Source organism: Nematocida minor (genome assembly GCF_024244105.1).
Source record: "Nematocida minor strain JUm1510 chromosome Unknown 7908, whole genome shotgun sequence".
NCBI classification, from domain to species: Eukaryota; Fungi; Microsporidia; genus Nematocida; species Nematocida minor.
The window spans coordinates 16,670-44,645 of record NW_026250398.1 but is presented as its reverse complement, the minus strand read 5'-3'; the positions used below and the strand labels follow the sequence as shown (position 1 = coordinate 44,645).

Sequence of the window (27,976 nt, the reverse complement as noted above, 5' to 3'; positions counted from 1 at the left end):
TTTATTTGTTGGTCAGCGAACGAGCTACTTTTCCTATGTAGGAGGAGCAATTGGATCGAGTACTGTTATTTTCTTTTTGGCATGGCTTTCATCAGAGGCATCTTTATTGTCAAAGAAGAAGTCATCGCTGTCACTATCGCCATTATCTGGGCTGTACTTCTCTGGATTTAATGTGTTGCTTGTTTTTATATGGGTATAATCAGTGCTTTCTGGTTTGTTCTGCAGGTTAGTAGGTTTTTGCTCTACTACTAGGGAGGAGTTTGTTTTCTTGGAAAGAACTTCTGTGTTAATAGGCACTGTTTTTATAACGGTCTGTGCTGTAGAAGATACTTCTTGGTCAGTAGCTGTAGCACTAATAGCATTTTCATCTTCAATTTCGTGCACTATTTCACTAGTTATTTTAGTTGTGGCTTCTGCAGTGATTTCAGTTGTGGCTTCTATAGCAGCTTCAAGGATGGTTTCTGCAGTGAGTTCATCTGTAGTAGTAGGTGTGGCAGTAGGCAGAGGCTTTGAAAAAACAGGAAATTCTATTGCAGTTTCATTGTCAGGGTTGTACAGGATATTTACATATTTTTCTATAAGATGACTATAACTATTTATCTTATCTATAAACATACTGTATTTTGCTCTTGCCAGCTCTATCTGGCCATCTATTTGGGAGCTATTTCTTTCTTCTTCCGCTTTTTCTCTAAGAGTCTGGGTAGCATTGCCTATTGCATTTATCTCAGCTAAGTATTCTGTTGCGGTTCTCAAAAAGGTGTTTATTTCGCTATTTTTCGCATTGAAATCTGTCTGCATGTTTTCAATGGCTGTACACAGTCCTTTTTTACTTTTTTCTAGCTTCTCAATTGTTTTTGTGTACATGGCTATATTGTTCTCAACACTTTCTATTGCATCTGTAAAATTCTCTATCACATCAGTGTACTTCAGGTCTTTGTTCATATTCTCAATAACAGACGCATTCTTTTTGCAGTTTGATAGATCCAAAACTGCCTTGTTGTGCTGCTCCGCCGCTATGGCTGCTATTCTGTCTACTCTTTCAAATATCTTGCAGAAAAGGCCTTTGTACTCTACTGCTGCATCTTCTGCCAGCTTGCATAAAGCATGGGCTGTTTTTTTGTAGAGGCTGTTTGAAGTTTCGTTCCTGATCAAATAGTTTTCTTTCCTTGCATTGCCTGCAGCAGAGCTTGTTACCTGTATTTCCGAGTCTTTTAGCACCCTAAGCGCGTCTAGCAAAAGCATACTGTCTTTTATTGCTTTAATGTGCTCTTTTATCTGCTCTTTCTGCTCATTTAGGTGATTTTCAATCATGATAGAAATGCTGTTTTTTCCTTCTATCTCGTAGACAAGTGAAGCTGTGTTGTTTCTTATAATTTTGTTCTGTTTCTCCAGACTCTGTATTTTCTGGTCTACTTTCTTTTCCATCTCAGTTTTCTTGCTATTGTACTCGTCCACAGCCTCGCTCTTTCTCTTCAAGTCCAGCTTGTTTTTATTGATAAGCGCGCCAAGATCCTCCTCTTCTTTGTTTTTCCTTTTGATAGCATCTTCGTCGAATTTAATGTTTTTCTCTTTTATTTCTGTTTCTTTGTCCAGTGTTTTTATGCTATTCTTTATGCTGTTTAGACTGTCCCTGCACTTTTTCTCTTCTGATTCAGTTTCTGTGATGTTGGATTGGATGGCAGTCTCCTCTAGGCTGTACTCTTCGTTTTGTTTTTGAGTTGCATCCCTGATAAGCTTTAGCTGCTGGTTTTCGTCCTCTGCTCCTGTTTGGTTTATGCTTTTATTAATGTGCTCAATAATTTTCTTTTGTGCTCTTGGGTCTAGAAGAGAATTGTTTGCAGGATTTAGCACACTGTCTGAGCTACTTTCAAACTCTGCACTGAGCTGGAGTCTAGCCAGCTCTAGGCCTGTTTCTAGGTATTTTATGCTATTGTCGAATATCTCTGGTTTGCTTTCTGATATGCTCATCAGGCTTTTTACTACACCGTTATCAAACTTACTCAGCTCCAGTTCCTCCCAGGACAGTGTTCGAGGTGTGGTATTGTCTCTTGTAGAAGCTGCTGTAGGAGAGACTCTCCTGTCTTCTAGTGGTGGGGATGGACTGGAAGGTACTTCTGCAGCAGGATACCTCTTCTGTGCTGTGTTGGGGACTTCTCCTGTTTGTCTGGGAGGATTAGACACATTCTTATGAGCTGTCTTTCCATCACTGGAGTGCGTTTTTAGCTGTGCATTGGCCTGACTTTTGATGTTTTTCGCATATTTCAGCTTATCATCAATCAACAGATTGCATTTATCTGGCTGTGTCTCTATGCTAGCATTGATTAAGTTGTTGGCTTTTTTCAAGCTATCTATCACAGCATCTAGAAACATCTTTTCCTTTTTAAGTATCCTGATCTGCACATTGATGTAGCTGTTAAACAAGGGGATTTGCCTGTTTTTCCCTGAGGGAGAGTGTATCACTGTATTATACAATACTTGTCCTGCTTTTTGCAGACTGTTGTCAAACTCTGTGGTGTACATTTCTGTTAACCTTATGTATCTCCCTATGGCCTCCAGTAAATTCAAGCTGATTTTTTCACTGTGCTTATGCATGCTGTCAGGCTGTAAAGACGCATCTGGATTGAAAATGTTTTCTTTTAGCGCGTATAAAATACTCTCAAACTCATAGAGAGCACTCTTACTTGGGTTTATGATTTTTATGAGATTGTGTAGATGGGTAGACAGGCTGTCCAGATGGTCGCACGCATTGAGGATCTGCACCATAACACATTTCTCGTTCAGTAGGTATGGGGCTATATTCGAATAGTATTTGTCAAACTCTTCTTCTGAAAGGTTTTGCATTGTATGCACACCATTCTTTTGTATTGTGTTTGAAATGTCCAGTGCGCCAACCCAATCGTCCATCTGTGCTCTGATATTCCGCATCTCCTGGACTCTGTATTCATGCATAGACACAGTAAGAGCTTTCAGCCTATTGAACTGAAGACTGTCTATACTTAGATCGTTTATCCTAGTGTCTATGATTATCTCTATCTCTTGAAGCTTGGCTTTAAATGCGTTCATGTTCTGTATCCCTCCAAGAATCCTGTTCGAAATATCGCTCAGATTAACAACGTCTTTAAGCTTACTATCGTAATTGCATGCACGGTTGCCTTTAGGGATGATATGCGTAATTAGAGCAACCAGGTCCTCTGGGATGAAAGAAGAAGCTACAAAGCTATAGACCTTTTCATTTTCAAAGGGAGAAGTATCCTTTCCAGTGAACTCATTGTATGCTCTGTATGGATCTCTATTGCCTGGGGCACTTTTGACTCTAATAGAGTCAACTAGACTCTCGTACACAAGAGTATCGCTATAGTATTCATTGCTAGCACTTTCTGGAGGTACTAAGACGTCTTCTGCATTCTCTTCGCCTAAAGAGCGGATTTTTCTTTTATTATTCTCTTCCTTCGCCTGTCTCCTTTCTTCCCTACTAAGCTCATCATCTGCACTGCCTGAGCTATCACCTGGTGCCTTATCTATATTGCTACTTATGTAATTGCAGAGTTTTCGGCTCAGAATAGCTTCAAAATCCGAGCTGTACAAGGTATCATAGAAAGAAGACAGACTGGGGCTATTATGTACATCTTTAGCCACACCAATTGCCACTGCGCTGCCAGCAGTGGAGTGTGTATATGTACTACTAGAATCCTGACTGCTAATAGCTGTTTCGCTGGGTGCAGTACTCTGTGAGCAGGCTACACTGGTTATGAGATATGCTAAAATAGATAGAACAAACATAAAAATAAAAATTAATACTATTATATGCCCTCTAAATGATAAGAATATCTGATCTAAAATCAAAATTAAACATAGATTGTGCGCTTGTGCTGTTCATATTTGCAAAAATAAATTTTTATTGGTACACTTTTATATTTCTAAACGCATTAGACACTGAATAAGAATATACCCGAGAATAAACTGGAATAAATGTTCTATAAATAATTTTATTTCTGTGCTTTTCTGTACTGTTTGCAATTAGTAAAATAGATACCTGAATGAGAACTAGGATGCAGCTCAAGAGTTCTGTTGTGAAGTGCCGGTATAATTTACACTCTATCACTATGTAGAATGTTCATAACCCGCGAACAACTCGAGAATATGTCTTTTAGCTGCAGGTTGTAAAGCGATTTTCAGCTGATGCGCATAGCATTGCATACCTGCAGAGAGAAATGCGCATGTAAAGGCCGTTTGACATGATGGTTTAGCCTGCCTGCAATTAGATCCTCTATGTTCAAATCGGGAAATTACCTTTCTAATATTCTATATATGGAAAAATTGGGAACGCATATATACCCTAAAAATTAAATTATGATACATGGAAAATTTTAAGGACGCGCTAGAAAAGCTTGTTACATTTGAGGTGTACCAGAGAAAGTCCAGCCAGGCTCGCAGCGACACAATGAGCGAGGTGCTCAGAATCCTAAAATCATGCGATGATTCGCAGAAGAAGATAAAAGAAGCCATACAGCACAGCACAGCAGTGTTTATGGACTCTGTGGCAGCAGACAGCATCAACGAAATGAACATATCACTTGAAGACAAGAAGGCTCTTCGCTGGGCCTTTAAAAATGCCTTTCCTGTGGACATGGAAAGCCATACGCACAGTCTTTTTGCATCGCTGGTGAAAATGTACAAGTCCAGCTACACAAATGACAGCATGGGAAACGACATAGAGGAAAAAGTGGTAAATGACTTTATAGACCTTGTGATCAGTGAGATCTCGTTCTGGATGGACATTCGCCGGTATGCGCTGGATCTTGAGAAGGAAACGCCCTTTGGAAAGAGCCTCGACAAGAAAAGCAAAGGCTATCTGTCTCTGCTCGAGCTTGCGCTGGATACAAGCAAGGTGTACGCCTACAAGCTGGAGGAGATAAAAGACATGGAGCCTTTGCTTGAGAAAAAGTGCCAGAAAATATCGTACAACTACATCGTGGGATGCGACATAAAAACTCTGTGCGAGAAAATAGAATCGAGCAAACTTCTCCTGAGCCGGATGATAGACAGGTCAATTCAGCAGATTAAAAGCGACGTTGAGCTGAAGCCTGAGTGGGACCCATACTTTTCTGAGGACGTGCAGTTTTTAAAGGGCATTTATGCAAAATGGAACGGGTATGCTGCTGTGTGCTACAACTTTGGGAGCGATTACTACCTAAATATTCTAGACGCCTACAAAGAGAGAAACAGCAAGCTGATTTGGCAGATGGTGACAGAGTACAACAGCTACGCCAGAAGCTTGGAGTATGTCCACATGCCTCTATCTGAGTGCACGTCTGAAAGACTCATTTTTGCCCAGGGAGACCCGCACGCAAGATATCTATTCAGTAAGATTGAGCTAAACAGCGACTCAGAGGATGAACACATTCTGGAGTGCATTGTAGCAGAGAGCCAGCTGGAGGACAAAGAGAACCTCACAAAAACACAGATTGCGCTGAACCTTTTGGTCTCCACTGTTCTGGGCATATCTGCGATGTTTTTCATGTTTGCCTCCTCTATCATTGGCATGGATGTGTTCACTGATAGCTGCGTGAACCTCAATGGATTCCGGGCGTGGGACTTGACTTCCATTTTCATCTTCCTGGGGTGGAGGTCTCTGTGCGTCTTTGTCTTTGCCATGTGCATGTACATTGTCTACAAGCAGATTAAGAGGTGGCTGCGCATTATTGGCGTATCTCTTTCGAGAACCGCTATGTCTGTTGTTTTGATTTTCCTGAGTGTTTCTTCGATAGTCACGGGATACTTAGTGTGCTTTTATTCTCCAGACATTCTCAGCTGGCCAGAAACAGCGATTACTCTGTACACAATGGCTGCAGTGTTCAAGGTGGCCAACCTAATTGACATCATAGTCAGGAAATCAACATCCAACACAAAAGAGACCATCAGAAGCACATGGCCCTCCTCTGTTGCTGTTATTCTGATATTTTTGATTGTCTTCTTTATGAACCATGTTAAAAGCATAACAACCCCAACGGTTGTTTTGTGATGGACAGATAGCACACAGTACTGTTGCTGCTTTGCACAGAGCATCTTGATGAGCGCAAGAAAAGAGAGCTTCTCACTATCATGCAAAGCATTGAGAGTAAATGCAGTGGATATAGCACTTGTTTTACGCAGTGCAAGAGACTCTCTTGATGTAGCATTTCTATTCCTGGATCCACAATGGGCCTGGAGAGATAGCGGCATTTAAAATTTCTATTAAGCTCTGTGCAGAATGACTTGCATCACTGTCTGCAGGAGATTAAGCACAAACAATAAAAAATCAGCATGAAAACTTCTTTTATTACAGCACGCGTGCATAATATTTAGTTTAGTTTTTCATTAGCCCAATATTTCTTTATCTCTGCGGTGCTGGATAGTCTTTCATTTTAGATTCAAGCGCTTCTAGATCGTTTTTCTATATTTTTTATTTTTCCAATAACTAGAGCTGTGATAGTTCAAAATAGCCAGCTATCTCTATCTAGCTTATTTTAATAGGGGCTGCATTCTCTCAAACAATCTTGTGCATCCTTCTTCGAATCTAGCATATTTAAGCAGGTGACAGCCTGCTGAGTATCTACTACAGCAAATACAAAGATAAAACAGAAGATTATTTCTATCAGTACACTATCTTGAACGCTCTGTATGCATACACAATTTGAATCGGTGAGTATATCTGTTTTTGAAGGCATCTTATACTGTTGGTTTGCTCGTTATGATTCCCGTGCAGTGCAGTCTGTGCACATACGGCTTTAATAAAAATACAAAGAAAAGACAAACCAGCAGCGAGCCCATGTTTAGGAACATATCCTCGGTGGCCCTGATGTGCCGCCCGCTGACTTTGAAGTAGTTGTACACCAAAATATTGTTGGGCATGAATGTGTTGGTTTTGAAGGCTCTTCGAGAGTTTTTGCACAAGAGACTGCATATCAGTATGGGGTAGAAGTCTGGACATATGCACTCCCCTCCTTCTATCACATTGCACTGCGGGGGCTCGGGCTTTATCTCTGGCTCTTTTTCTCGGGTGGAGAATACCAGGGGGCCTTTGTGCTTTCTCAGCATTCGTGTTACTTTCGAGAATGGGCTGGGGGCGTTCTTATCAACGCCCACAAAGGTGGACAGAATGTCTAAATACTCGCTAAAAATAGGGTCTGCTTCATATGTGTCTTCAAACGCGTTCTGAAATCTCTCCTTCAGGATCAGATAGTATTTTCCTCTTTTTGCCTTGCACACGAAGGTTTTATTCTTTGCCTGCATTTCTTCTTTGCACCGCTTAATTGAGCTCACAAGGTTATCAAAGTTGCTGAGGGTTGTCTCTTTGAAGGTTCTCCACAGCTTTTCGTCAAACATGTCCTGGTAAAACCATATTATGTCTGAGATCATGGTGGTGCTGTTCCACTTGCTGACTATCCACTTCAGCTGCAGCGCGCTTCTTTTCTGCTGGAACGTGAAGTCTTTGCCTGAAGGAGACGCTATGATCTCTACGCACTTCTTTCGCAGGTCGATCAGAAACTCGTTTGCGCGCAGGAAGTTGATGGCGCTTTGGTTTATTTCAGAAGTGTGGGCATCGGTGACCTGCATTGGAATGTTCTCCTTGGTGAACTTGTTCTGCACTATTTCAAACAGCTTGTGCCAGTACTTTCTGTCGCGCACCAGAAGCCTGTTCAATCTAAGATTGCACATTTGGTACAGCACAGCCATTTGCGTCGTGTATCTTTCGCTTTTCTTTTCTCTTATGGAGACATAGACATTCGTCCACCGAGTTATCTTTTTTTCTATTTCTTTGTAGAATATGTCCTTCAGCCTTTGGAAGGGCTTCTTTCCTTTCAGAAAGGTCTGCAGCTCGTGGCTTTCGTGTATTGTGAACAGAATGCACAGAAGAGCATTGTTGATGGCGTACTTCTGGGCCAAGTAGTAGTCGTAGTCGGTCGACTGCGGGACAAAAAGATTTTCCAGCATTTGGTGCTGATTGGCCAGATGAAAAGCTGCTTCTTTTATGGTGCTCTGTGTGGGAGCGCTGCACGAGAGTATCGAGTCTACTTTGTTGATTATTTCCCTCTCTTCTTCGTCCATATCGTGGGGCAATTTGAAAACTGTCAGCACCTGCTTTGAATCTTCCAAGTCTGTCGTCATGCAAGCCAAATTTTTCATGGTTTTCTACAATTGCAAAAGTTATAAAAAACTCTTTGCTTTGATGTTTACTCGATTTCTAGAAAATGCACAGAGAGGCCTGCGCTGTGCAGGAAAGCGTGTAGTCTAGAGTGCGGTCTGCCTTTTCTTTTGGTTTTGCACAGTAAAAATATTTTTGTTTTGAGTAACGGTTTTTGTACGGGAAAGGAAATGCTGTTTGATCACAAAAAGAGCATGCCCGCTATTTTTGTAATATTCTACAATATTTTTAAAAATATCTCGGAAGAGTGAACCTGAGGGAGCTGAGAGAAAGAAAGGGTAGAAAGAAGGATGAAGAAGGGTGCTGGCTCAGAAGAAATCTTTATTTCTTTAGTTTCTTAGCCTTGGCTGAAGATATCTGACAGAGTATACGATTGTAAGACAGAGCAGAATAATGGGCAGTCTCCAGTAGCAGGCAGTGTCCCATACGACGCGCAGTATTGAAATGTCTTCAAGAGATTCCTTTCGATTGAATATTTCATGAGGCTCTATCCCCCCGCAAATGTCACTGATGCAATCTTTAAAGTATTCAGCTCGATCATTGTACGGCCTCAGAGCCATGCTGCGTGGGTCGTCCTTGAGTTTATCGCTCTCACTTAATAAGACATCTATTTTCTCCATGATTTTTGTAACTGAGTCTTTGTCAATATCGCCTGAACTAAAGTTTTTCTGTACTGATCTGTTGTACAAAAAAATCTTCTGCAGAGTTACTTCGAAAAAGTATCTTGGACTGATCGTGGTTAAGTATCTTGCTGCACAGACAATGTATTTGACTAAGTTGTCGTATTTTCCCGATTCACTAGCGCTTGGGCTGATATTTGCTATAATATATTTTACAAGATCAGGAACTTCTGCATCGTACAGATTGGTGGTTGTAAGGAAGCTTGCATCATAGTGATAAAATGTCGAGACATTGTATAAGAAATATGGAAAAAGTGTCAGAAATGCCATTATCAGCCCGGAGAATATTGAAAAGAGCTTGGTTGGGAAGGGGGCGAGGTTGAGCGCAAGCGAGTAGAAACTCAGCAGAAGAGAAAAGAGGAACATTATGGAAATGTACAGTGTGTGCCCAACTGTCGTATACTGTTTAACATCTACATCAATGTATCTGTACAGAACATAATACAGAAGTATCTGGCTCATCCAAATAGTCAGTGTTTTTTTGAAGAAAATGTCAATAGACTGCGCAACAATGAAGTCCCCCACTGTTATCTGGTTGTTTTTGATGTTTGATTTACAGAGCCTGTAGAAATTGGTGTTCAAAAAGTTACTTGGCAGGCAGGTGGCGTAGAATATAATCCCGAAAATAAACATGAAAAGCGAAGAGATTAAAGAATTCATGAACGTGAAATTGCATGTCGCAGAGATCAGCGTGTTCAGCGCACCGAGCAGCTTTGTGTCTTGCAGCTCAGCAGGAGTGAGGCGGCTTTTAATGGAGATGAGTATGTCCATCAAAACCAAGTACGATTTTCCGCCGTGAAAATTAAACCGGCCTTCCTCTGGGCCTATGTGTAGAAAAACGTTGACCATATATAAGAGCGAAGGAATCATGATCACCAGAGGACAGAACACATTGAGAATAAAGTTGAATCCTTTAAAACCCTTGTCAAAATATGTAAGTCTTTTCAGTATCTCAAATACGTTCACAAACGACACGTTTCTGAGTGTATCGGTGTACAGAATGTTTTTTCCTGCAAGGGGCCCCATTGTTTTGTTCAGAATAGCATCTGCTATGCCGTTGAATGTTTCTATGTTTTTTGTGTCGCGGTCGTTGTCGCTGTTCTGCGCGCAGAGCCTCATAAGGTAGTTTATGTGGAAGATGTCGTGCGGGAAGTCTATGCCCTTCGTGGTAAAGTAGTCTTTCATGCTGGCAGCAGGGCCTGAGTATATGATCGTGGACTTGTGCATCAAAAGCACGTTGTCAAAGAGCTTCATCAAATCATCAGATATCTGGTGCACCGTTACAAGGTTGGTCGTATTTGCCTGTTTTATTGCCTTCATGACTGTCCGGGCCATTTCAGAGTCAAGCCCTGTGAGAGGCTCGTCCCAGATATTAAAATCTTTTTTCGAAAGAATACCCGCTATGACCATGGCTCTTCTCTGCTCACCTCCTGAGAGATTTTTGAACAAAACATTCTTTGATTTTGTGAGCTTCATAAGCTCTATGTACTCATCGACTTCTCTGCTTTTTTTTCCGTTGCAGTTTGCAATTGAGCACAGAATGCTTTTCAGCGGAATTCCTTTGTAGTTGATTGCGCTCTGTTCAACATAGTTTACCCTGGGGAACCACTCTTTCACGTCTCTCTTTACAAGCGCTCCCTCTGCGTTTCTAACGTACACCTCTCCGTATGTGGTGTGCGATGGGTTGCAGTATCCTATCAGGCTTTCCATTAGAGTGGTCTTACCGTCTCCGCTCAGGCCTAGAAGAGCAATGGTTTTTCCCTTTGGAAGAGAGAAAGACATTCTCTTTATCAAAGTCACTCCTTTGTCTGTCACTCTTTCGTATTTCTTTATTCGAATGAGCGCGTTCAAGTCGTCTTCTGCTGTTTCTCCGTAGCCCATTTTTAGCTTTTTTCTCCCAAGGCTTTCCAGCTTAAATGCAATATCGTTATCGCTGGAGCTTTCTTCTATTTCAACTTTATTTTTATTTGCCATGCAGAGCTTTTTGGGGCTATATTTATAGTTTTTTGCAGCAAATAAACCTATTACATGGGTGGCTGTCTGTAGCAAATCAGTGCTTGTTAGCGGACATATCTATTGCTTTACTGCTGTGCGGTGGCTCTTTGTGGCAAGTTAATATTGGCAGGATGGACCAATTATTTACTACCTAGAGACTGTGATTTAGATCGGCAATAAAATTCTAATCCAACCAATTTTAGCTATTCTACTGTGAAAAGAGTGCAGCTGTTCTCTTTTTGTTGCGTATAAATGCCGTGGAATTGTAGAGCGTTTAAAGATTCTAAAGAGAGTGCATAGTTCATAAACACTCTTGGGCTTATTCTGGTAAGAGTCTTGCAGCAGAGAAAAGAAGGGTATTCCTGTGCTTGTGGTTTATTTTTATTCTCGTGTACAAAATTGAAGAATGCTAAAAATAGTCAAATTTTATTTTGAACTTGTATGCTTGAATTACCAGGAGGCCTTTTTTATTGGCTGTTTTATTCTCCTTTTTTTTTCTGTTTTACCGCCTTGTCCAATAGGTCTAAATAGGACTTCTTTAGATTTTGGTAGTTTCTCTCGTACACTTTGTATTTCTTCAGCTCTTCTTTCAGCTTCTCTACCTCGTTCTCAAGGTCTTTTCTCTTGGCTGCTTCAGTATGCTGTGTCTCCAGGAGATAGACTATGTACAGGCCAAACACAACTATTATGAGCTGGAGCATTGAGTATTTATAATAAAAATAGTAAATATATAAATCAGCCGGTTTTGAAGCGTTCTGGAAAGAGATAGCTTTTGAAATCAGAATGGCTTTATATCTCTATTAGCTGCACAAAGTGTGCTTCTATATGCATCTGTCTGTGCATTGGTTAATGCTCCTCCACTGCATAAACACGATGTAGATTTGCAATTGATAAGTATACTATGTAGCAAGATTGCATGTGGTATGTATGTGCTTCTCATATAACCCGAGAATAAGCAATGATAGACCCCCAAAGAGAGTGGTAGTGTTGATATAACCCGAGAAGGATAGATTTAAGGAGGTAGATCAATAATCTCTTGAATCATTTTTTGAGCTCTGCTTATTTAAGAGAGTAGATAGAATTATGAATTATGGAAATAAAAAAAAGGATATCTCTTCTTTTAATAGGAGCGGTGTGTTCTCTATCTGCAACATACTCCAGTGAGACACAAGAAAGCATGGACATGTCGAAGGATAGTGAAAATGCAGCTTTATCAGAGACTAGTAGTAATAAAGAAAGAAGTGCTATTTCTGTAAACTGTGCTCTGGAAGATGAAATAAAAGACTGGATTATTAAAGTATTGTATAAAAAACAATACAGTGAAGACGGTTTGGATTCAAGTCTAAGTTCTGATACATCTCAAGAAAGTGCAATAGAAAGTTCTAGTACATCTCAAGGAAGTGCAATAAAAAGTATAGACAATCCAAATAAATCTGCATCCGCAAGTACTGAATTGAAATATAATGTTTTTAGAGCTCTGTTTAATGCAGAAAGAAGTAAAAGAATTAAGCTCGAAAAAATCAATAGAAATCTAAAGAGAACCAATAGAAGGTTGTGGGAAAAACTTCAGTTGTCCTACTTTAGCAGAAGAGCAGTCTAGAAAGTTAGAAAAACAGCTATCTCTAGTTTGAGAACATCTCCTGCTCAGATAGTTCTTCTGAGCAATAAGAGCTTGCTTACAGTCTAAAATAGAGCAATTTTCATCAATAAACAGCAAAAGGACAAAAATACTTTAACATTCTTTCCTATTCTTTTTTCTTTGGAACAGTATGAACTGTGCATTTAAAAACGTATAGCTTGTGAGGGCTTCTAGCTGTCAGAAAAAGTTTATTAGTTAAAAAATCTGAGAGAAAAAAATGGAAACAAGCACTGCATCACTTTTGTCTGTACTGAAAGACTATAAAGAACTCTGCTGCCAGCTATACACTACGAAAAACCTCTATGCATTGCTGTTTGCAGTGGTCGTGATACTAGTTGTGCTCATTGCATTCAACTTTGTATCAATTATGCTCTTTCTCCTGGAAATAGTGCACAAGGTGGATGTAAAAGAGAAAGTAAAAGTGGAGACAGAGCTGAAAGCTAAAAAGAAGAGAAGAGACATATTAATATGTAAAATAGGAGAAAGTCGAAAGAAAAGAAACGCACTGATGCATAAACTTGAAGAGAAAACTTTGGACGCTGCTCAAGAGGATTTAGAAATACTAGAGCTTGAAATGCAAAACAGCGAAAATCATGAAAAAGAACTTAGCCAAATAGAAGAATGCATAAAAAAACAGGAGGAAGAGCTAAAAGAAAAAAAATGGAACGTGCTGCTGGTTGAGAGACTGATAAACGAGAAAAGGGAAGATAGGCTAAACTGAAGGGCTACATTCTGCAAAGATGGAAGAGCATCAATCTTCTCTATACATTGTGAATCCTGCACAAGCTTATATAGAGTGGAAATACTTGTGCATTTGCCACATCAAAAAGAGAGGAAAGCAATATATCTCCTATTGATCAAAAAGATGCGATCACAAAATAAAGTATAAGTATGGCGTGAATGCAAAAGGCATGCGCGTTTTCAAAGAACAAAAAATTAAAATACTATTGTTTGCAGTCATAGCCATAGCACTTGCATTTATATTCTCAATAGTGGCCTATAACTCAATGAGAAAGCTAGTTCCAAAGGATGTAGTCCCAGAAAAGCTTAGTAAAACACTAGAGCTGTTTAGAAGACAATCAGAAGAACAAGAGAGCCCAGTGTTAAGCCTTAAAGAAGTAAGAAGAAGGCCACTGTCCATGGAACTAGACTCTTTGGATGTGGATGAAAACAAACTAAATGAAGAAGGCCCTCAGAAAACCTTAAAAGCTGGCAACTTAAGCACAGCAGGGCCTGAAAAAACTGAGCTATTAGAAACTCTACAGGCAAACCCTTGCCATAAAGAAGGGAATGAGTTTTTTGTTTCAAGTAAAGAAAATAGCGCAGAATTCATATTGTGCATTCCAAAAGCATTTAATTTTACTATAGACATATTTGGAACAGAAGAAAAGTTGCTGGAGGCCATAGGCTTATTGGGCGGTGCAGACTTACCAATTTACTTCACAAAACTAAATGGCACAGCGAAAGAAGCTAATGACTGTGATAGTAGCTGTTTGCAAGAGAAGAAGATGCATATTATCAGAGTGAGTGCAAAGGCTAAAGACATAGCAAAATATTGGAGACTACTGTGGGATGAAGATATAATAATGCTTACTAAGAACACAGGGCCAGAAGAAGAACCCGAGAATGAGTTACCATCAGAGAAAATGCATGTAGAGCCATCTGAACCAATAAATACAAAAGAAGAAGAGCAGGAAAAGCGAATGCAATCAGCAATGTGCAGTAGCTTCTTTCTGACTAATGACAGAGTCGAAGAAGAGCGCAATGCAGCTAGGAATTTATTCCATGAAGGACATAATGAAAGAGCCTGTAGAAGCTTTTATTAATTCGCACATATTCAAGGAAAGATGCAGAACTAAAAGTTTTGATAGACAACGCTCTGATACATATGCATGGAAGAATTGTTGTGGAGAAGTGGTAAAGCTGCAGAGCTCTTACAGCTGTGGGCATATAGCTATATATCTTATTATCCAATCTTCAACAATTGTCTAGAGCTGCTAGTAAGACACATTTAAAGAGCTGTGTATTTCCATCAGAAAGTGCGAACCATACCATTTAGTCTAAAAAACAATAAATGATGTATTCATTCATTCTATTGCGCTATTTATCTTTGCATCCTAGTCTAAGCAGACATCTTAATGTTTTATTTTTCTTTTGTGCAGAAATGCAAAAATAAAAAATATGTGTATGCATTGCGCACAGTTTTACTTTTTATTTATTTCTTTACTTTTCAGCAATTATCTACTTCAGCAAAGAGACGAATACAGAGTGACAGAAGAAGAAAGCAGTGTCAGCACAGAGGTGCTCATAGTGTACAGTGTATAGTGTGTGAATAATATTCGCACACAGCAAGATATTACTACTCTTTTCTCTGAGCCCCAGCAGCAAATACAATCCAAGAACCTGAGAAATCATTGTAAACCCTGAGACTTGCAGTGGAGACGATAAAAAACTCTATTTTACCAGCAGTCTATCACTAACTAACTATTGCTTGTTCGTGCGTGCTGTTTCACTAGCAGAGTGCGCCAGGGTTATTATAGACAGAGAAATGATATTTTTTACATGAAGAGTCAGAAATTAAGGAAATTGCTGCGCGCAGGTGCAGTGCTTCTTCTTTTTATTCTGGGGTGCAGAGCAGGATGGGAGAACCTTTTTAGAGAGGAGGCAGAGAATGCAGGCGACTTGTACCTATATGGCACTGGAACTCCGAGTATGATGGATTACATAGGATATCCTTCTGATAGTATACCCGCTGGCTATGATCCAATCGCGCCCGAATACGTGCCAGATGTGTACCCTCAGCTGGATTGGCAGTACATGGCAGAACCTAGCACGAGTAGCGCTGGGACTTTAGTGGGCAGGAGCAATGATGATTCTGCGCCATCTAGGGATGAGAATACAGCAGCAGAAGCAGCAGTTGGTCCGTACCTTTCTTCTAGCAATTTACTTATGGATGACAGCATAGAATGGTACGGCGAATACCACAGTGCAATGGATGTACCACCACAGCCGCAAGTCCAGCCTGCACAACAGGCAGCAGAGGCTGAAGTGCATGCACCCTCTTCTGGCATAGCATATGGCTATGCAGGAGCGAGCTGCAGTGAAGTGAGCATAACCCAAGAAAACAGCTCATATTTTGATTTTTCTATGCCATATGTGGAAAATCCTAGATGGAGCGTGCTAAAACCCAGCGAGACAATTGACGATATGATAAAGCAGTATATACTGCCTCTAGAAAGCATAGATGTGTCTGTTGAAGGCATGGATGCATCTGTTGAAAGTGAGAGTGTCTTTGTGGACAGAAGAAATGTTGATACACCGCCCGTAAGAGAAAAAGAAACAGTAAAAAAAATGAGTATCTTGAGAAACCCTCCTGCTCTCTGGTCCACGCTAGAGAATAGCCCGAGTATATCAAGGGAAACAGCCAACGCATCTTTTCATATGGAAATAGGCAAAACTGCAGGGAAAAAAAAAGAGTATCCAAATGAGAACTACCACGGAGCATACAGGAAAACGTGCGAAGGTGTAACAATCGAAAACCTGGACACCGAGATGTGGAGCAGTGAAAGGCTAAGCAATGTAAGAAGATACAACTCAAAGATAGACCACAAGAATATATACATTTACAACACCTTCAACAAGTTTGTAAACTGGGACATAAAGTCTGAGCCCTACCAGCAGCAGCTCAGAAAGAACATCGAAGACTTTTCTGCAAAAATTGCGCTGAAAATAGGAACAAATGCGCTGTGGTACTTCATTGCATGCGTGTCGCCTGACATAAACCAAAAGTACAAAGATCTTTTGGCGATAAGGGAAATATTCAGGAACAGCAGAGACTCTCTGTACAAGAACATGATAAAGGGCTTTAAAGGATACTACCCCGGGGCAATTGAAGAAATAATCGCGTATGTGGAAAAGCACCAGCCGTTGATGGCCGCTAGAGAAGGACACCTGATAGGCGCACAGGAAAAGATAGGAGACATTTACATGCGGGTGTGCTGTGGGATGGAGCAGAGCATGCTGGTAAAACAGAGCAACATTACACAGATCGAGAAGAAGTACTATGTGCTCGCCTACGCTGTGCACATGCTTATAGCATTGCCCGAGGTGTACCAAGACTTCTACAACATCACCAGAGAATTTATAGAAGCAGCATACGCCGCAGAGAGCAACAGTATAGAGGCAGAGCGCATAAATGACTACAAAGTTCTCTTCGGAATACACAAAATAGTGCAGAGATCTAAGGAAGAAAAGGGGTACAGCGAGATATACGGCATTTTTTACTTAACTTTGGAGAGCATATACGGTAAAAAAGTGATGGAAAAGCTAACAGCTATTGACCTGTACAGAAAGATGTACACCATTCTCGGAAAGTTCTACGACAAAGTAGAGATGGTTGACGCAAGGAATGGGTATGTGCTCGCAGGCAAGTGCATAATAGCGAACCAGAAGTACATAAGGTGCGAAATAGTGGTAAACACAGCGCCAAAAGAGATGGACAAAAGAGTGCTGAGCACAAAGTATTCACTGGAGGAGAACAGATGGGGCGTTTCACCAGATATACAGATACACTACCACGTGTACTATGTAAACAACACATTGGGCCAGGTAAGAATGGTGTGCATGCCTCTATATATAGACAGCAAGGGGAGAAAGCACTGCTTGCACACCGTCAACGAGATAGTAAAGTACATAAAGACACTCTACAAAATAGAGAGCCACTTAGACGTTGTGCACCCGTTTAAGACAAGAAAGGGAACTAGAAAGTGGTCGTACATCAAAAAGAAAGAAAGAGACCAAACGCTTAAAGACCTGATATACTACGAGGTCGTATTCTACCACATCGAAGAAGCTCTAGGCACGGCCAAGTTTACATTTGCAGAGTTTAAGACCTTGGCTCCACACGAAAAGGACAGCATTAGTGTTCCGCTCTTCCTTACGCGCGTGATGCGGACTGCAGTGGAGCTGGGCCCTTTTGTCAGGCTGGGAGAGGACGAGGAGATAGACTCGATAGAGTTTGAAGAAAAAGAGCCGTATGTGTACGAGTACATCTACGGATACGCAGGCTTGGAGTACTCAGACGTGCACAAATACTACAGCAACCTCTATATACCACTGGACAGAGAGAGAAGAAGAAGAGTAGACTGCTATACGATGGAGTGCAAGGCCTCCAAGCAGATAGAAAGCGTTGTTAAGGTTGTGTGGTATGCAAGAATGCTGGGCAGTGTGGACGAGTACACACACTGCATAATAGACAAAAGTTTTAGGAGAGAAGAAAACGCAGAAAAACTCAGCTCCTTTAATGCAACAGTAGAGTCAAGGGAGAATAACAAAGACAGCAGGCTGCACGGCTTCTGGCTCGGCAATGTTAGCGCAGAAAGCGAGAGAGAAATAGACTCGATGCAGATGATCTGCAACTGGCCCTTGAGCAGCTCAGATGCGAAACACATGGAAAAGAAGACTCTAGGCATTATCCTGTCCGAGCTTGAGAAAGCAAAAGAGAACTTTAAAAAGATAGAAGAAAAGCAGAAGAATATCATCCTGTTGTATAGGAACAACTCTATACCCGAGATCCAAAAGCAAAAGAAGCTAGTGCACTGTGCAAAAAACAGAATAAAAACACAGATAAGAAATCTGCACAAACAGGTGATACAGAAACTTCTGTATAGAAGGCCAGACAGCACGGCAGAGTTTATGGTGTTCCGGAATGTGAACGAAAGCAAGTCCAACCTAGGAGCACACAACGAGATCCTTGACGTTTTGATCTCGCGCTACAACTTTCAAAGGCAGTATTCAAAAGAACAGAAATGAATAAACAGTACTTTTATAAATGAGTGTGCGCAGTCTTATCGTTTGTTGCTGAATTGGAGCACAGGAAAATAGTGAGAGGTGCTAACCTAACGAGAGCCATAAATAGAAAAAATGATTTTTTTAGCATGAAAAATCAGGAAATAAGGAAGTTGTTAGGTGCAGGTGCTGCGCTTCTTTCTTTTTTCACAGGGTGCAGAGGAAGCAGTGATAATTTCGATGGTAAGGGTGTGCGAGAATGGGCGTCTATTGATAGAAAAAGAAAAATAGACGAAGTGCACGAAACAGACAGCATGGATATAATAGACAGGTTAAGCAAAATAGACGTTTTATCAGCTGTCTACGATTATCTTGGATCTCAGCTAAATAAGAGACCTCGGGAAGAGGAAGAGACTCCAGTAGAGCAAATAGAAAACGTGTTGCATCTGCAGCAGAAAATTGAAGATACAACAGAGTATAAAGACATATCTGTGCAGAGCCCAGTTCTGCAGTATTTTGTGGGCGGGAAGGAGGCAATGGAGAGAAAAGAGAAGCGCTTAATCAACCTGTGGAACAATAGCAGACTGGGAAATATGAGAAGAAGGGGGTACAAGATAGACCACAAAACAGTATACAGAAATGTCTACCCTGACAGCAGAATAATCAGGGAGGTGGAAGAAGAGTCGTACCAAATAGAGCTTAAGAACGACCTCATGGACTTCTTGAACAATGTTAAGCCTTATGTAAAGAAGAATGCTTTTTCGTGCTTTATTGCAAGCAGATGCAAATCTACAAATAGAAGATACAAAGACCTTTTTGGGCTGAAGACTCTCATTGAGAATGCCGAAGATGAGATAACCAGCGAAATGCTAGAGAGTCTTGACGGATACTATCCCGGCGTAATTGATGATATGATAGCGTATATAAAAAAGAACGAGCCAATCAAAGTTAGTAAAAATACTACTTTAACCGCATGGAACCAAACAGTGGGGGATATCTACATGCAAAAGCATCTTGATCTGAACTACTGCCTGAGCAAGGAGCAGGAAGACCTCATGCAGTTAGAGCAGAAGTACCATGCACTGGCCTATGCAGTGCGCATGATCATGATACTGCCTGAAGTCTACCAAGACTTCTACAGCATTACCGAGGATTTTATAGAAAGACATAACACCTCCAATGACTCAGATGTAAACCAAGAGAACAGACAAGTTTTGCTGGGCATGCACAAACTGGTGGGTGCGCACAGAGCAAAAAAACAAAGCAAGAAAATGTACATTGACTTTTACAACACTCTTAAAAGTACGTATATGGGGAGAGGAATAGAAGAATCCACATCTGCTGAACTGTATAGAGAGATATACACTCTTCTTGCCAAGTTCTATGAAAATGCGGAAGTGGTTGACAAAAAGGCTAACTATGTTCTAGCAGGAAAGTGTGTAATAAAGAACCAGAAGTGCATGAAGTGTGAGATGACAGTAACCATGGCACCTGAAGACCTGGATAAAAGAGTGGCAATCTCTAGGTATTCACTTGAGAAGCACAGCTGGAGTGTTGCACCAAACGTGAATGCACACTACCACGTGTACTATGTGGACAACGCATTGGGCCAAATTAAGATGCTCTGCATGCCCATATATAAGGAGGATGGCAGCGAAGAAGAGCACTATCTACACACAGTCAGCGAGATAGTAGAGTACATAAAGACACTGTATGGAATAGAGAAGTATGCAGATGTTATTCACCCCTTCAAAGTGAACAAAAAAAGCAGAAAGTGGTCATACATCAAAGAAAAAGAAGAGAGAAACAAAACAGTGAAAGAGCTGGAAGGGTACGAGGTGGTATTCTACCACATTGAGGAAGACGTAAGCATATCTAGGCTTACATTTGCACAGTTTGTACCTTGGCACCCCTATAATGAAGATGCCATTTGCGTTCCACTCTTCCTCAACCCTCTTATGCGAATAGGCATAGACATTGGGCCTTTTATTATGGTAGGAGAGCACAAAGAGATAGATCTGCTGGAGTTTAAGGACATAGCACCCAGCATATACAAGTACAGCAGCATGTATGCAGCCATGAGCTTCTCTGATATGCACAGCTACTATAGAAATTTAAGCATACCTTTATACGAATGGGAAAGAAGAGGCACAGAGTGCTACTCCATGAACTGCAGCTCCGCCAGAGAATCAGATGGGACTATTAAGGCTGTGTGGTATACAAGGACGCCAAGCAGCATGGATGAGTACACACACTGTGTCTTGGACAAGGCTTTCTACAAAAAAGAAAACACAGAGAAGTTTAGCACGTTTATCAACACAGTAGATTCAAAAGAGTATGGAAAGCACAGCGAGCTGCAAGCATTTTGGCTAGGCAGTATCAGCACAGAGGATGGCAGTGAGGTAGAGAGCCAGGCAAAGATAATACATACATGGGTAGCAGACTGGAAGATGGAAGAGAGCATATCTAAAGAGCAGCTAGAGTGCATCAATCTAAACATCAAGAAAGAGGAAAAAAGAATTGAGGAGGCAGAAGTCTTTCAGGAGAACTTGGGGCCAATAAGCAAATCTACCGATACGCCCGAAGCAGGCCGAAGAAAGAGAGCAGCAATTACAATAAAGTCCTATTACAGCAAAAACCTGAAAAATCTGCAGAAAAAGCTGTCTGAGAAGCCGTGCAAAAAGCTGAAGGTCTCGGATACAGGGGCAGATTTTTTAGTCTTCCGAAATATCAACCAGAAAAAGTCTCAGCTGCATGCACACAACGAGCTGCTTGACATTTTAATTCGAGTTGTGCGAATATAACCTGAATATAATTTGAGAATGGCCCAGGAATTCTTATCTGTTGGCCTGTTCTAGTATTTAGTTTGGATATAAGAGAAGAAATAAAATTTTAGCACTTTTAGGCATAAGCATTATAGTTTAATTTTAAACCACAGGAAATAAAGAGAGCATTGGCACTACTCTTTTTCTTTATATTGCTGTTCTTTTGTGCCCGGCAGGGCCGTAAACATATTGGCATCTTAAATGGGTGCATCTGAATGTATGCATATAATCTGAAAATGTGTAACTAAGGCATAGGAGCTGGTCATAAGCGAGAATAACATGAGAAGTATGCAGAGGAGAATGAGGAAAATGTTTTGCTGTCCTAGTAGCTTTTTAATCTAAAGTAGCCTAACTGAAAACCATAAATAGAAAAAATGATTTTTTTAGCATGAAAAGTCAGGAAATAAGAAAAATACTAGGTGCAGGTGCAGCACTTCTTTCTTTTTTCACAGGGTGCAGAGGAAGCAGTGGCAATTTCAATGAAAAGGACCTAGGCAGGTTGGCGTCTGCGGGCGTAAAAAGAAGCACAAGCGAAATGAGTAACACACATACCTACTATACTTTGCAGCCAGTATCGGGGAACACGAGAGAACAGCAAGGAGGTGCCCTGCTGGAAAACCCACATAATCTATATCAGACTGAAGAGATCGGAAATGGAGTAGAAGCGGAAGACGCAGCAGACGAAGACGAGCTGTCTTTGCAGCCTCCTATACCAAAGAGAAAAAGAAAAGGCATAGAAGAGCTCAACAGTAAGATGTGGGGCGATATCAGACTGACAAATCTAAAGAGAAGGGGCAGCAAGGTGAACAGCACGTCAATATGCGACCACAGAAACCTAAATAAGAATCTCAGCCTGCAGGTCACTAACGAAACATACGAGAAAAGCCTCAGAAAAGACATTGAGGCCTTTTTCACACACTTTGCCTCGTCAATAGATAAGAGTGCTCTGTGGTACTTCATCGGAAGCAGGACCACAAACATTATCACAAAGCACAAAGATCTTTTTGGGCTGAATATGATCATTAGGGAAAAAAAGACTGATAGATGCAGGCAGATCCTGGAGAGCCTGCAGGGGTACTATCCCAGGGTGTTCGACGACTTGCTCAGGTATGTAGAAGCGCACCAGCCTATGCGAATTAGCAGAGATGACCCTCCAACTGAGTGGAAAGAGAGGATAGGGGACGTCTACATGCGCAACTACTACGATATAAACTACAGAATGCTGGAAAATCAGAAAAGCATTCACAAGATAGACAGCCAGTACTCTGCTGTAGCATACGCAGCATGCATGGTCCTAGCACTGCCTGAGGTCTTCGAGGACTTCTACAACATCAATGCAGAGTTTATAAAAAGAACTAGACTCTCTGCAGATGCCGTTATAAACGAGCAGCACCAGCAGGTTCTTTTGAAAATACACAGACTAGCACACATGTGCGCCAAAGAGAAAATAAACGACCGCGTGTATGAAGAGCTCTACAGCGCTCTTGAAAGTGCGTACGGGGAGGGAAGCCTGGAAGAGCTAGCAGTTGCTGAGGTGTACAGGAAAATGTATGCAGTTCTTGGCAACTTCTACGAAAAAGTGGAGGTGATCGATGAAAATGACTATATTCTCACAGGAAAGTGCATAGTAGAAAACAAAAGCCACACGAGATGCGAAGTAACAGCGGATACAAAAAGAAGAGGCTTGCCCAAAAGAGTTTTAAGCTCAGATTATTCGCCAGAAGAGAACAGGTGGAGCATTTCACTCGATGTGCATAGGCACTACCACGTGTACTATATGGACGGCCTGATACACCAGCCCAAAATGCTGTGCATGCCCATACACAAAGAAAAAGGCAGCGAAGAAGAGCACTACCTGCACACGCTCAACGACATAGCAAAGCACATAGAGGAGCTGTACAAGATAGACGAATACCTGTACGATGTGCACCCGTTCAAGACAAAAAAAGGGTCTCGAAAGTGGTCGCACATCGGGAAGCAGGAGAGAGACAAAACAATGAAAGACCTGGAGGAGTACGAGGTGGTGTTCTATCTCATTGAGAAGGGCATGGAGGCCGCAGGGTTTACGTTTGCAAAGTTCTGGCCTCTGCACCCCCTTGACGAAGACAGCATATGCATCCCTCTGTTCCTCACTCCGCTAGTGCAGAATGCGATAAATCTTGGGCCTTTTAGCATGGAGGAAAAGCACGAGGTTTTGCACTCACTGGAGTTTGAGAACAAAGTGCCAAGTGTGTATAAGTATGAAGAGAAGTACAAAAAAAATATATTCTCAGATATGCACAACTACTACAGCAACCTGTACATACTGCCTGACGGGGAGAAGAAAGAGAGTCTCGACTGCTACATCATGGACTGCAAGACTGCAAGACAGGCAGACGGCACAGTCAAGGCTGTGTGGTATGCGAAAATACCAAGCAGCATGGACGAGTACTCTCACTGCGTGCTTGATAAAAGCTTTACAAAAGAAGAAAACGCAGAAAAGTTCAGTGATTTTATCGCGGCTCTAGAGTCCAGAGAGTACAACAAAGACAGCAATTTGCAGGGCTTTTGGGTGGGCGGCAAGGGCTATAAGCCAGAGAGTGAGCTATTTGTTAAAAAACAGAGGATATTCAGCTGGACAATATACTGCCAGAATAAAGACAAGGCCATCAAGGAAAGCCTGCACAAAGTCTATTTAGATGTGCATACTGCCAGAAAAAAGCTAGAAAACGCAGAAGAGAGACAGACAAGCTTGGGGCGTAAAGAAAAAACAGACTCGAAGAAGGTGCAGCTGGAAAAGAATGCAGCATGCGTTGCAAAACTCTCTGCGCGAAAAGGTCTAGAAAAGGCGCTTCAAAAGCTGTACAGAAAGCTATCTAAAAAGCCAAGCATACAATCAGAGCTTATAGTTTTTCGAAATGTAAACAAGAGCAGGTCCAACCTGACCTTCCACAACGAGATTCTTGATCTGTTTATCCACAGATACAACCGCAAAAAGGGCAACAGCAGCGAATAAACAACGTTTTCCAAACTCATATGGCTTTATTGTAAGTACTTCTCTTGTTTAGTAGCATGCGTGGTGGTGTGCTGCATATAATAGCCCATGAAGCAGTGATTAGGGTGCATCTCTTGATAGGCAAGTCACAGAGCAGTGTATTTCTGGTGTGTTTAGTTTTAATGGACACAATGTATGCAATAAAGCAAATAAATAAAATAAATTATTATTTTCAAGAATAAAAATGTATACGTCTTGTGTTCTTGTTATATTACTTGTTTTATTTTAGCAGAGTTTTACTTTATATCCAGACAGAAAAAAGAAGGGCAGAGATACAAAACAATACGAGAACAACCCAAAATGGGGTAGAGATTGAATGCTGCTGCATGCTATGCTAAGTATGTGTGCTCTGTCTTCCTGTAGAGGTGTATAGAGCTTAATGGATTTAAACAGGAGAGCTAAGGATAAAGATGGGAACTGCAGTATTGTGTAAGGTACAGAGAAGGTGACTCGAGAATATGTTTTGATTTTGGCTCTGTGATTTTCTTAGGTTATTTTCTCTGAGCGGAAGAAAAAATAATCATCTGGCCAATAGAGATGCTAAGAGTAAATGAGAGGAGAAACAGAAGAGGCCAGCTGCGAGATTGGCTCAGCTGTGCTGGAGAGTCAGATAGCCATGTGGTATGGGCTACAGGAGGACCATGCAATAAATATATTAGATAGTTTGCAATGCAGCAAAAGAAAAGAGCCTCATCGCAACTAAAAGCCGTAAATAGAAAAAATGATTTTTTTAGTATGAAAAACTGGAAAATAAGGCAATTACTGAATTCAGGTATGCTGCTCGCTCTACTTGCCATGAGGTGCAGAGGAAGCGAAGATGCTTTTAGCAAAGAGATAAGAGACTACACTGGGCCAGGAGAAGACAAAGATAAAGGAATGGAAATAGTGGGGGATCTGTACCTTTCTTCTGCCAATTTACTTATGGATGCAGAATTAGCTAGGGATGGAATGGAGAGCCACTATATCAGAGAAGAACAGTACACTGCACAGCCAGAGACAGGAGAGGATATTTTCAATGAAGAGATGTCCAGCACACTTAGCACGTTGGGAAGCGAGTATGAATTAAAAGATGAAAGTTTAGATCTTGATTTTATGAATCTAGACAAAGATGTTTCTATCTGGAACGGGCTCGACACATTCAGAACAGTGGAGAGTATGGCACAGTGCTACAATTTGCCTGAACACTCTGGACACAGCCCAGAAATAGCGAGTACCAGTGGAAGCTTTCTTAAAGGGGCAGAAGACAGTGGTGCCAAGCTGAGAATAGGGAAAAAAAGAAAGAAAAGCAATGATCTATTGGAGGAGAGAAAAGTTAAAAGAAAGCCCAGAAATAAAAGATGTGCAGTCCAGCACAGACAATCTGTACAGCACATAACAACAGATGATGACGAACACATTGGCCTTGATGCTGAGCCATGCGATGATGGTACAAAATTCAGGAATACGCGAAGAAAAGGGTACAGACTGAAGAAAAAGACAATATACAGACATAACATCAACGAAAAAAATATGCGCAAGAAAGTAAAAGCACCAGCCTATCAAGAAAAGCTCCAAAAAGACATTCAAAGCTTTTCTGCACAGCCTGTGCCAGAGACAGAGAAGAATGCGCTGTGGTACTTCATTGCATACGTGACTACAACTATAAACACAAGATACAAGGCTCTTTTTGGGCTGCAGGAGCTGCTGAAGAATGGCAAATACAGGAAAATACTGGAGGGCCTGAAGGGATACTACCCGGGAGCAGTTAATGACCTGATAGAGTACATACAAAAGCACAGGCCGATAAGAAGCGGCAATGAAAACTGTCTGTTCAGGTGCAATGAGACTCTTGGAGACATCTACATGCGGGAAGACCTTGAGCTAAACAGCTACAGCCCAGAAGAGGACAGGATATTTAGCCAGATGGACAAGAAGTACCATGCGCTAGCCTGTGCAGTGCGGATGGTGCTGGTGCTGCCTGAGGTGTACACAGACTTTTCCAACATCAGCTCAGAGTTTATAGAGCAGATTGGAGCGTTAGATGACTCCGATGCGAGCAAAGAGAACCGCTGGCTTCTATTTAAAATACAGGAGATAGCGTACATGCATGCAGCAGAAAAGATAGATATTACAGTATACGAAGAGCTCTACAGTGTGTTTGCAGATATGCACACTGAAGAAGTGATGGAAAAGCTGACAGCTTCTGAGCTCTACAGAAACATGTACGTGCTTCTTGCCAATTTCTATGAGAAAGCAGACATGGTTGACAGAAAAACTCAGCACGTTCTTGTGGGCAAGTGCATAATAGCGAACCAGAAGTATATGAGGAGCGAGATAGAGGTAGATATAGCCCCAACGGAGAGCAATAAAAGAGTTCTCTCTTCAGATTATTCGTGCAAAGAGAACAAATGGGGCATTTCATCCGGCGTATGTGCACACTACCATGTGCTATACGTGAACAATGCCACAAAACAGACTAGGAGGCTGTGCATGCCTATGTACGTAGACAATGGCGGAAAAGAGCACTATCTGCACACAGTTGATGCCATAGTAAAGTACATTGAAGATCTCTACGCCATGGAGAAAAGGCAGGCTCTTGTGCATCCATTTAAGGTAAGAAAGGGAACTAGGCTGTGGTCGTATATAGATAAGAAGGATAGGGATATGACAGTGCAGGACCTAGAAGAGTACAAGGTGGTGTTTTACCACATTGAGGAAAATTTGGAAGAAACAGGGCTTACATTTGCAGAGCTCAGGCCGCTGCGCCCCCAAAGCAAGAGCAGCATAGGCATTCCTCTTTTCCTGACTCCTCTGATGCGGTCGGCTGTGGAGCTCGGGCCCTTTGACAAGACGGGCGAGCATGCAGAGATGTTCTCAATAGACTTTGAGGACAGAGAGCCTGATGTGTATACGTACAGCAGCAAGTACAAAGACGAAAAATGCTCAGATGTGCATGGATACTACAGCAATCTATATATAACGGACAATACAGAAAAGAAGGAAAGTGCAGACTGCTACATCATGGAGTGTGGGCTGACTAAGCAGGGAGAGAACATAGTGCAGGCTGCGTGGCATGCAAAAATGGAGAGCAGTGTAGATGCATACACACACTGTGTGCCCAGTAAGAGCTTTATGGAAGAGAGGAACGAAAAAGAGTTTCATGCTTTTATTGATGCAATAGAGTCAAGAGAGTACTACCAGGACAGCGAGTTGCAGGGCTTCTGGCTGCGCAATAACTGCGCATCAGACAAAGCACCAAAGGCATCGGAATGGGAAGCACAGACAATATTTAATCTTCTGGGAAACAGGAAATTTTATAGGTCGTTTGTATCTCAAGGAGAGCTGAAGATAATTAGGACGAAGATTTATAAAGAAGAGCACAGATTAAAAGCGATAGAGAACAAACAGAAGGCTCTGGGGAAGTTGAATACGAAAACAGATACAAAGAAGGAAATACTGCAGAAGAAGTCAGAAACTGTGAAAAAAGGAATGGTCAAGAGGAAAATAAAAGAGCTGTACAAAGAGCTCTGTGCACTGCTTTCCAAAAGGCCAGACCTGCAGACAGAGCTCATCGTTTTCCGCAATGTGAACAAAAGCAAGTCTAACCTAGGAGCACACAACGAGATTCTTGACGTCTTCACTTCAGCGTATAAGTATGCAAAAATAGCACAAGAAGACAAAGAATAAACAATTTTCTTATCTAGCTCTATCATTTTAAATGCAGTTACTGCTAATCTGTGGATTTATTTGTAGTATAACCGAGAAGTGTTTGTCATTACACCAGGTTATTACCGCACAGTGACAGTGATATAAGCTATTCAGAGAGCCTGTAAATTTATGTTTTATGGACAA

General features: G+C 41.4%; 12 protein-coding genes across 12 annotated transcripts; 8 read left to right on the top strand and 4 right to left on the bottom strand.

Annotated features, from left to right (window-relative positions):
• Positions 1–33: 33 nt before the first annotated feature.
• Positions 34–3,780, bottom strand: NEMIN01_0701 (uncharacterized protein; the record flags this gene model as incomplete). The annotated part of the gene is made up of 1 exon (XM_051476643.1): positions 34–3,780. The coding sequence occupies one exon, from the start codon at positions 3,778–3,780 to the stop codon at positions 34–36; it is 3,747 nt and encodes a 1,248-aa protein (XP_051332603.1).
• Positions 3,781–4,357: 577 nt separating this feature from the next.
• Positions 4,358–6,022, top strand: NEMIN01_0700 (uncharacterized protein; the record flags this gene model as incomplete). Its single annotated transcript, XM_051476642.1, has 1 exon — positions 4,358–6,022. The coding sequence occupies one exon, from the start codon at positions 4,358–4,360 to the stop codon at positions 6,020–6,022; it is 1,665 nt and encodes a 554-aa protein (XP_051332602.1).
• A 686-nt stretch (positions 6,023–6,708) lies between these two features.
• On the bottom strand, positions 6,709–8,148 carry NEMIN01_0699 (uncharacterized protein; the record flags this gene model as incomplete). The annotated part of the gene is made up of 1 exon (XM_051476641.1): positions 6,709–8,148. One exon carries the CDS (start codon positions 8,146–8,148, stop codon positions 6,709–6,711), a length of 1,440 nt encoding a protein of 479 aa, XP_051332601.1.
• Positions 8,149–8,514: 366 nt separating this feature from the next.
• On the bottom strand, positions 8,515–10,839 carry NEMIN01_0698 (uncharacterized protein; the record flags this gene model as incomplete). Its single annotated transcript, XM_051476640.1, has 1 exon — positions 8,515–10,839. The coding sequence occupies one exon, from the start codon at positions 10,837–10,839 to the stop codon at positions 8,515–8,517; it is 2,325 nt and encodes a 774-aa protein (XP_051332600.1).
• A 500-nt stretch (positions 10,840–11,339) lies between these two features.
• On the bottom strand, positions 11,340–11,561 carry NEMIN01_0677 (uncharacterized protein; the record flags this gene model as incomplete). Its single annotated transcript, XM_051476619.1, has 1 exon — positions 11,340–11,561. One exon carries the CDS (start codon positions 11,559–11,561, stop codon positions 11,340–11,342), a length of 222 nt encoding a protein of 73 aa, XP_051332579.1.
• Positions 11,562–11,950: 389 nt separating this feature from the next.
• On the top strand, positions 11,951–12,460 carry NEMIN01_0697 (uncharacterized protein; the record flags this gene model as incomplete). Its single annotated transcript, XM_051476639.1, has 1 exon — positions 11,951–12,460. The coding sequence occupies one exon, from the start codon at positions 11,951–11,953 to the stop codon at positions 12,458–12,460; it is 510 nt and encodes a 169-aa protein (XP_051332599.1).
• Positions 12,461–12,716: 256 nt separating this feature from the next.
• On the top strand, positions 12,717–13,220 carry NEMIN01_0696 (uncharacterized protein; the record flags this gene model as incomplete). The annotated part of the gene is made up of 1 exon (XM_051476638.1): positions 12,717–13,220. The coding sequence occupies one exon, from the start codon at positions 12,717–12,719 to the stop codon at positions 13,218–13,220; it is 504 nt and encodes a 167-aa protein (XP_051332598.1).
• A 190-nt stretch (positions 13,221–13,410) lies between these two features.
• On the top strand, positions 13,411–14,325 carry NEMIN01_0695 (uncharacterized protein; the record flags this gene model as incomplete). The annotated part of the gene is made up of 1 exon (XM_051476637.1): positions 13,411–14,325. One exon carries the CDS (start codon positions 13,411–13,413, stop codon positions 14,323–14,325), a length of 915 nt encoding a protein of 304 aa, XP_051332597.1.
• A 736-nt stretch (positions 14,326–15,061) lies between these two features.
• On the top strand, positions 15,062–18,310 carry NEMIN01_0694 (uncharacterized protein; the record flags this gene model as incomplete). The annotated part of the gene is made up of 1 exon (XM_051476636.1): positions 15,062–18,310. One exon carries the CDS (start codon positions 15,062–15,064, stop codon positions 18,308–18,310), a length of 3,249 nt encoding a protein of 1,082 aa, XP_051332596.1.
• Positions 18,311–18,435: 125 nt separating this feature from the next.
• NEMIN01_0693 (uncharacterized protein) lies at positions 18,436–21,090 on the top strand (the record flags this gene model as incomplete). The annotated part of the gene is made up of 1 exon (XM_051476635.1): positions 18,436–21,090. The coding sequence occupies one exon, from the start codon at positions 18,436–18,438 to the stop codon at positions 21,088–21,090; it is 2,655 nt and encodes an 884-aa protein (XP_051332595.1).
• Positions 21,091–21,499: 409 nt separating this feature from the next.
• Positions 21,500–24,106, top strand: NEMIN01_0692 (uncharacterized protein; the record flags this gene model as incomplete). Its single annotated transcript, XM_051476634.1, has 1 exon — positions 21,500–24,106. The coding sequence occupies one exon, from the start codon at positions 21,500–21,502 to the stop codon at positions 24,104–24,106; it is 2,607 nt and encodes an 868-aa protein (XP_051332594.1).
• Positions 24,107–24,880: 774 nt separating this feature from the next.
• NEMIN01_0691 (uncharacterized protein) lies at positions 24,881–27,811 on the top strand (the record flags this gene model as incomplete). The annotated part of the gene is made up of 1 exon (XM_051476633.1): positions 24,881–27,811. The coding sequence occupies one exon, from the start codon at positions 24,881–24,883 to the stop codon at positions 27,809–27,811; it is 2,931 nt and encodes a 976-aa protein (XP_051332593.1).
• Between the last annotated feature and the right edge of the window lie 165 nt (positions 27,812–27,976).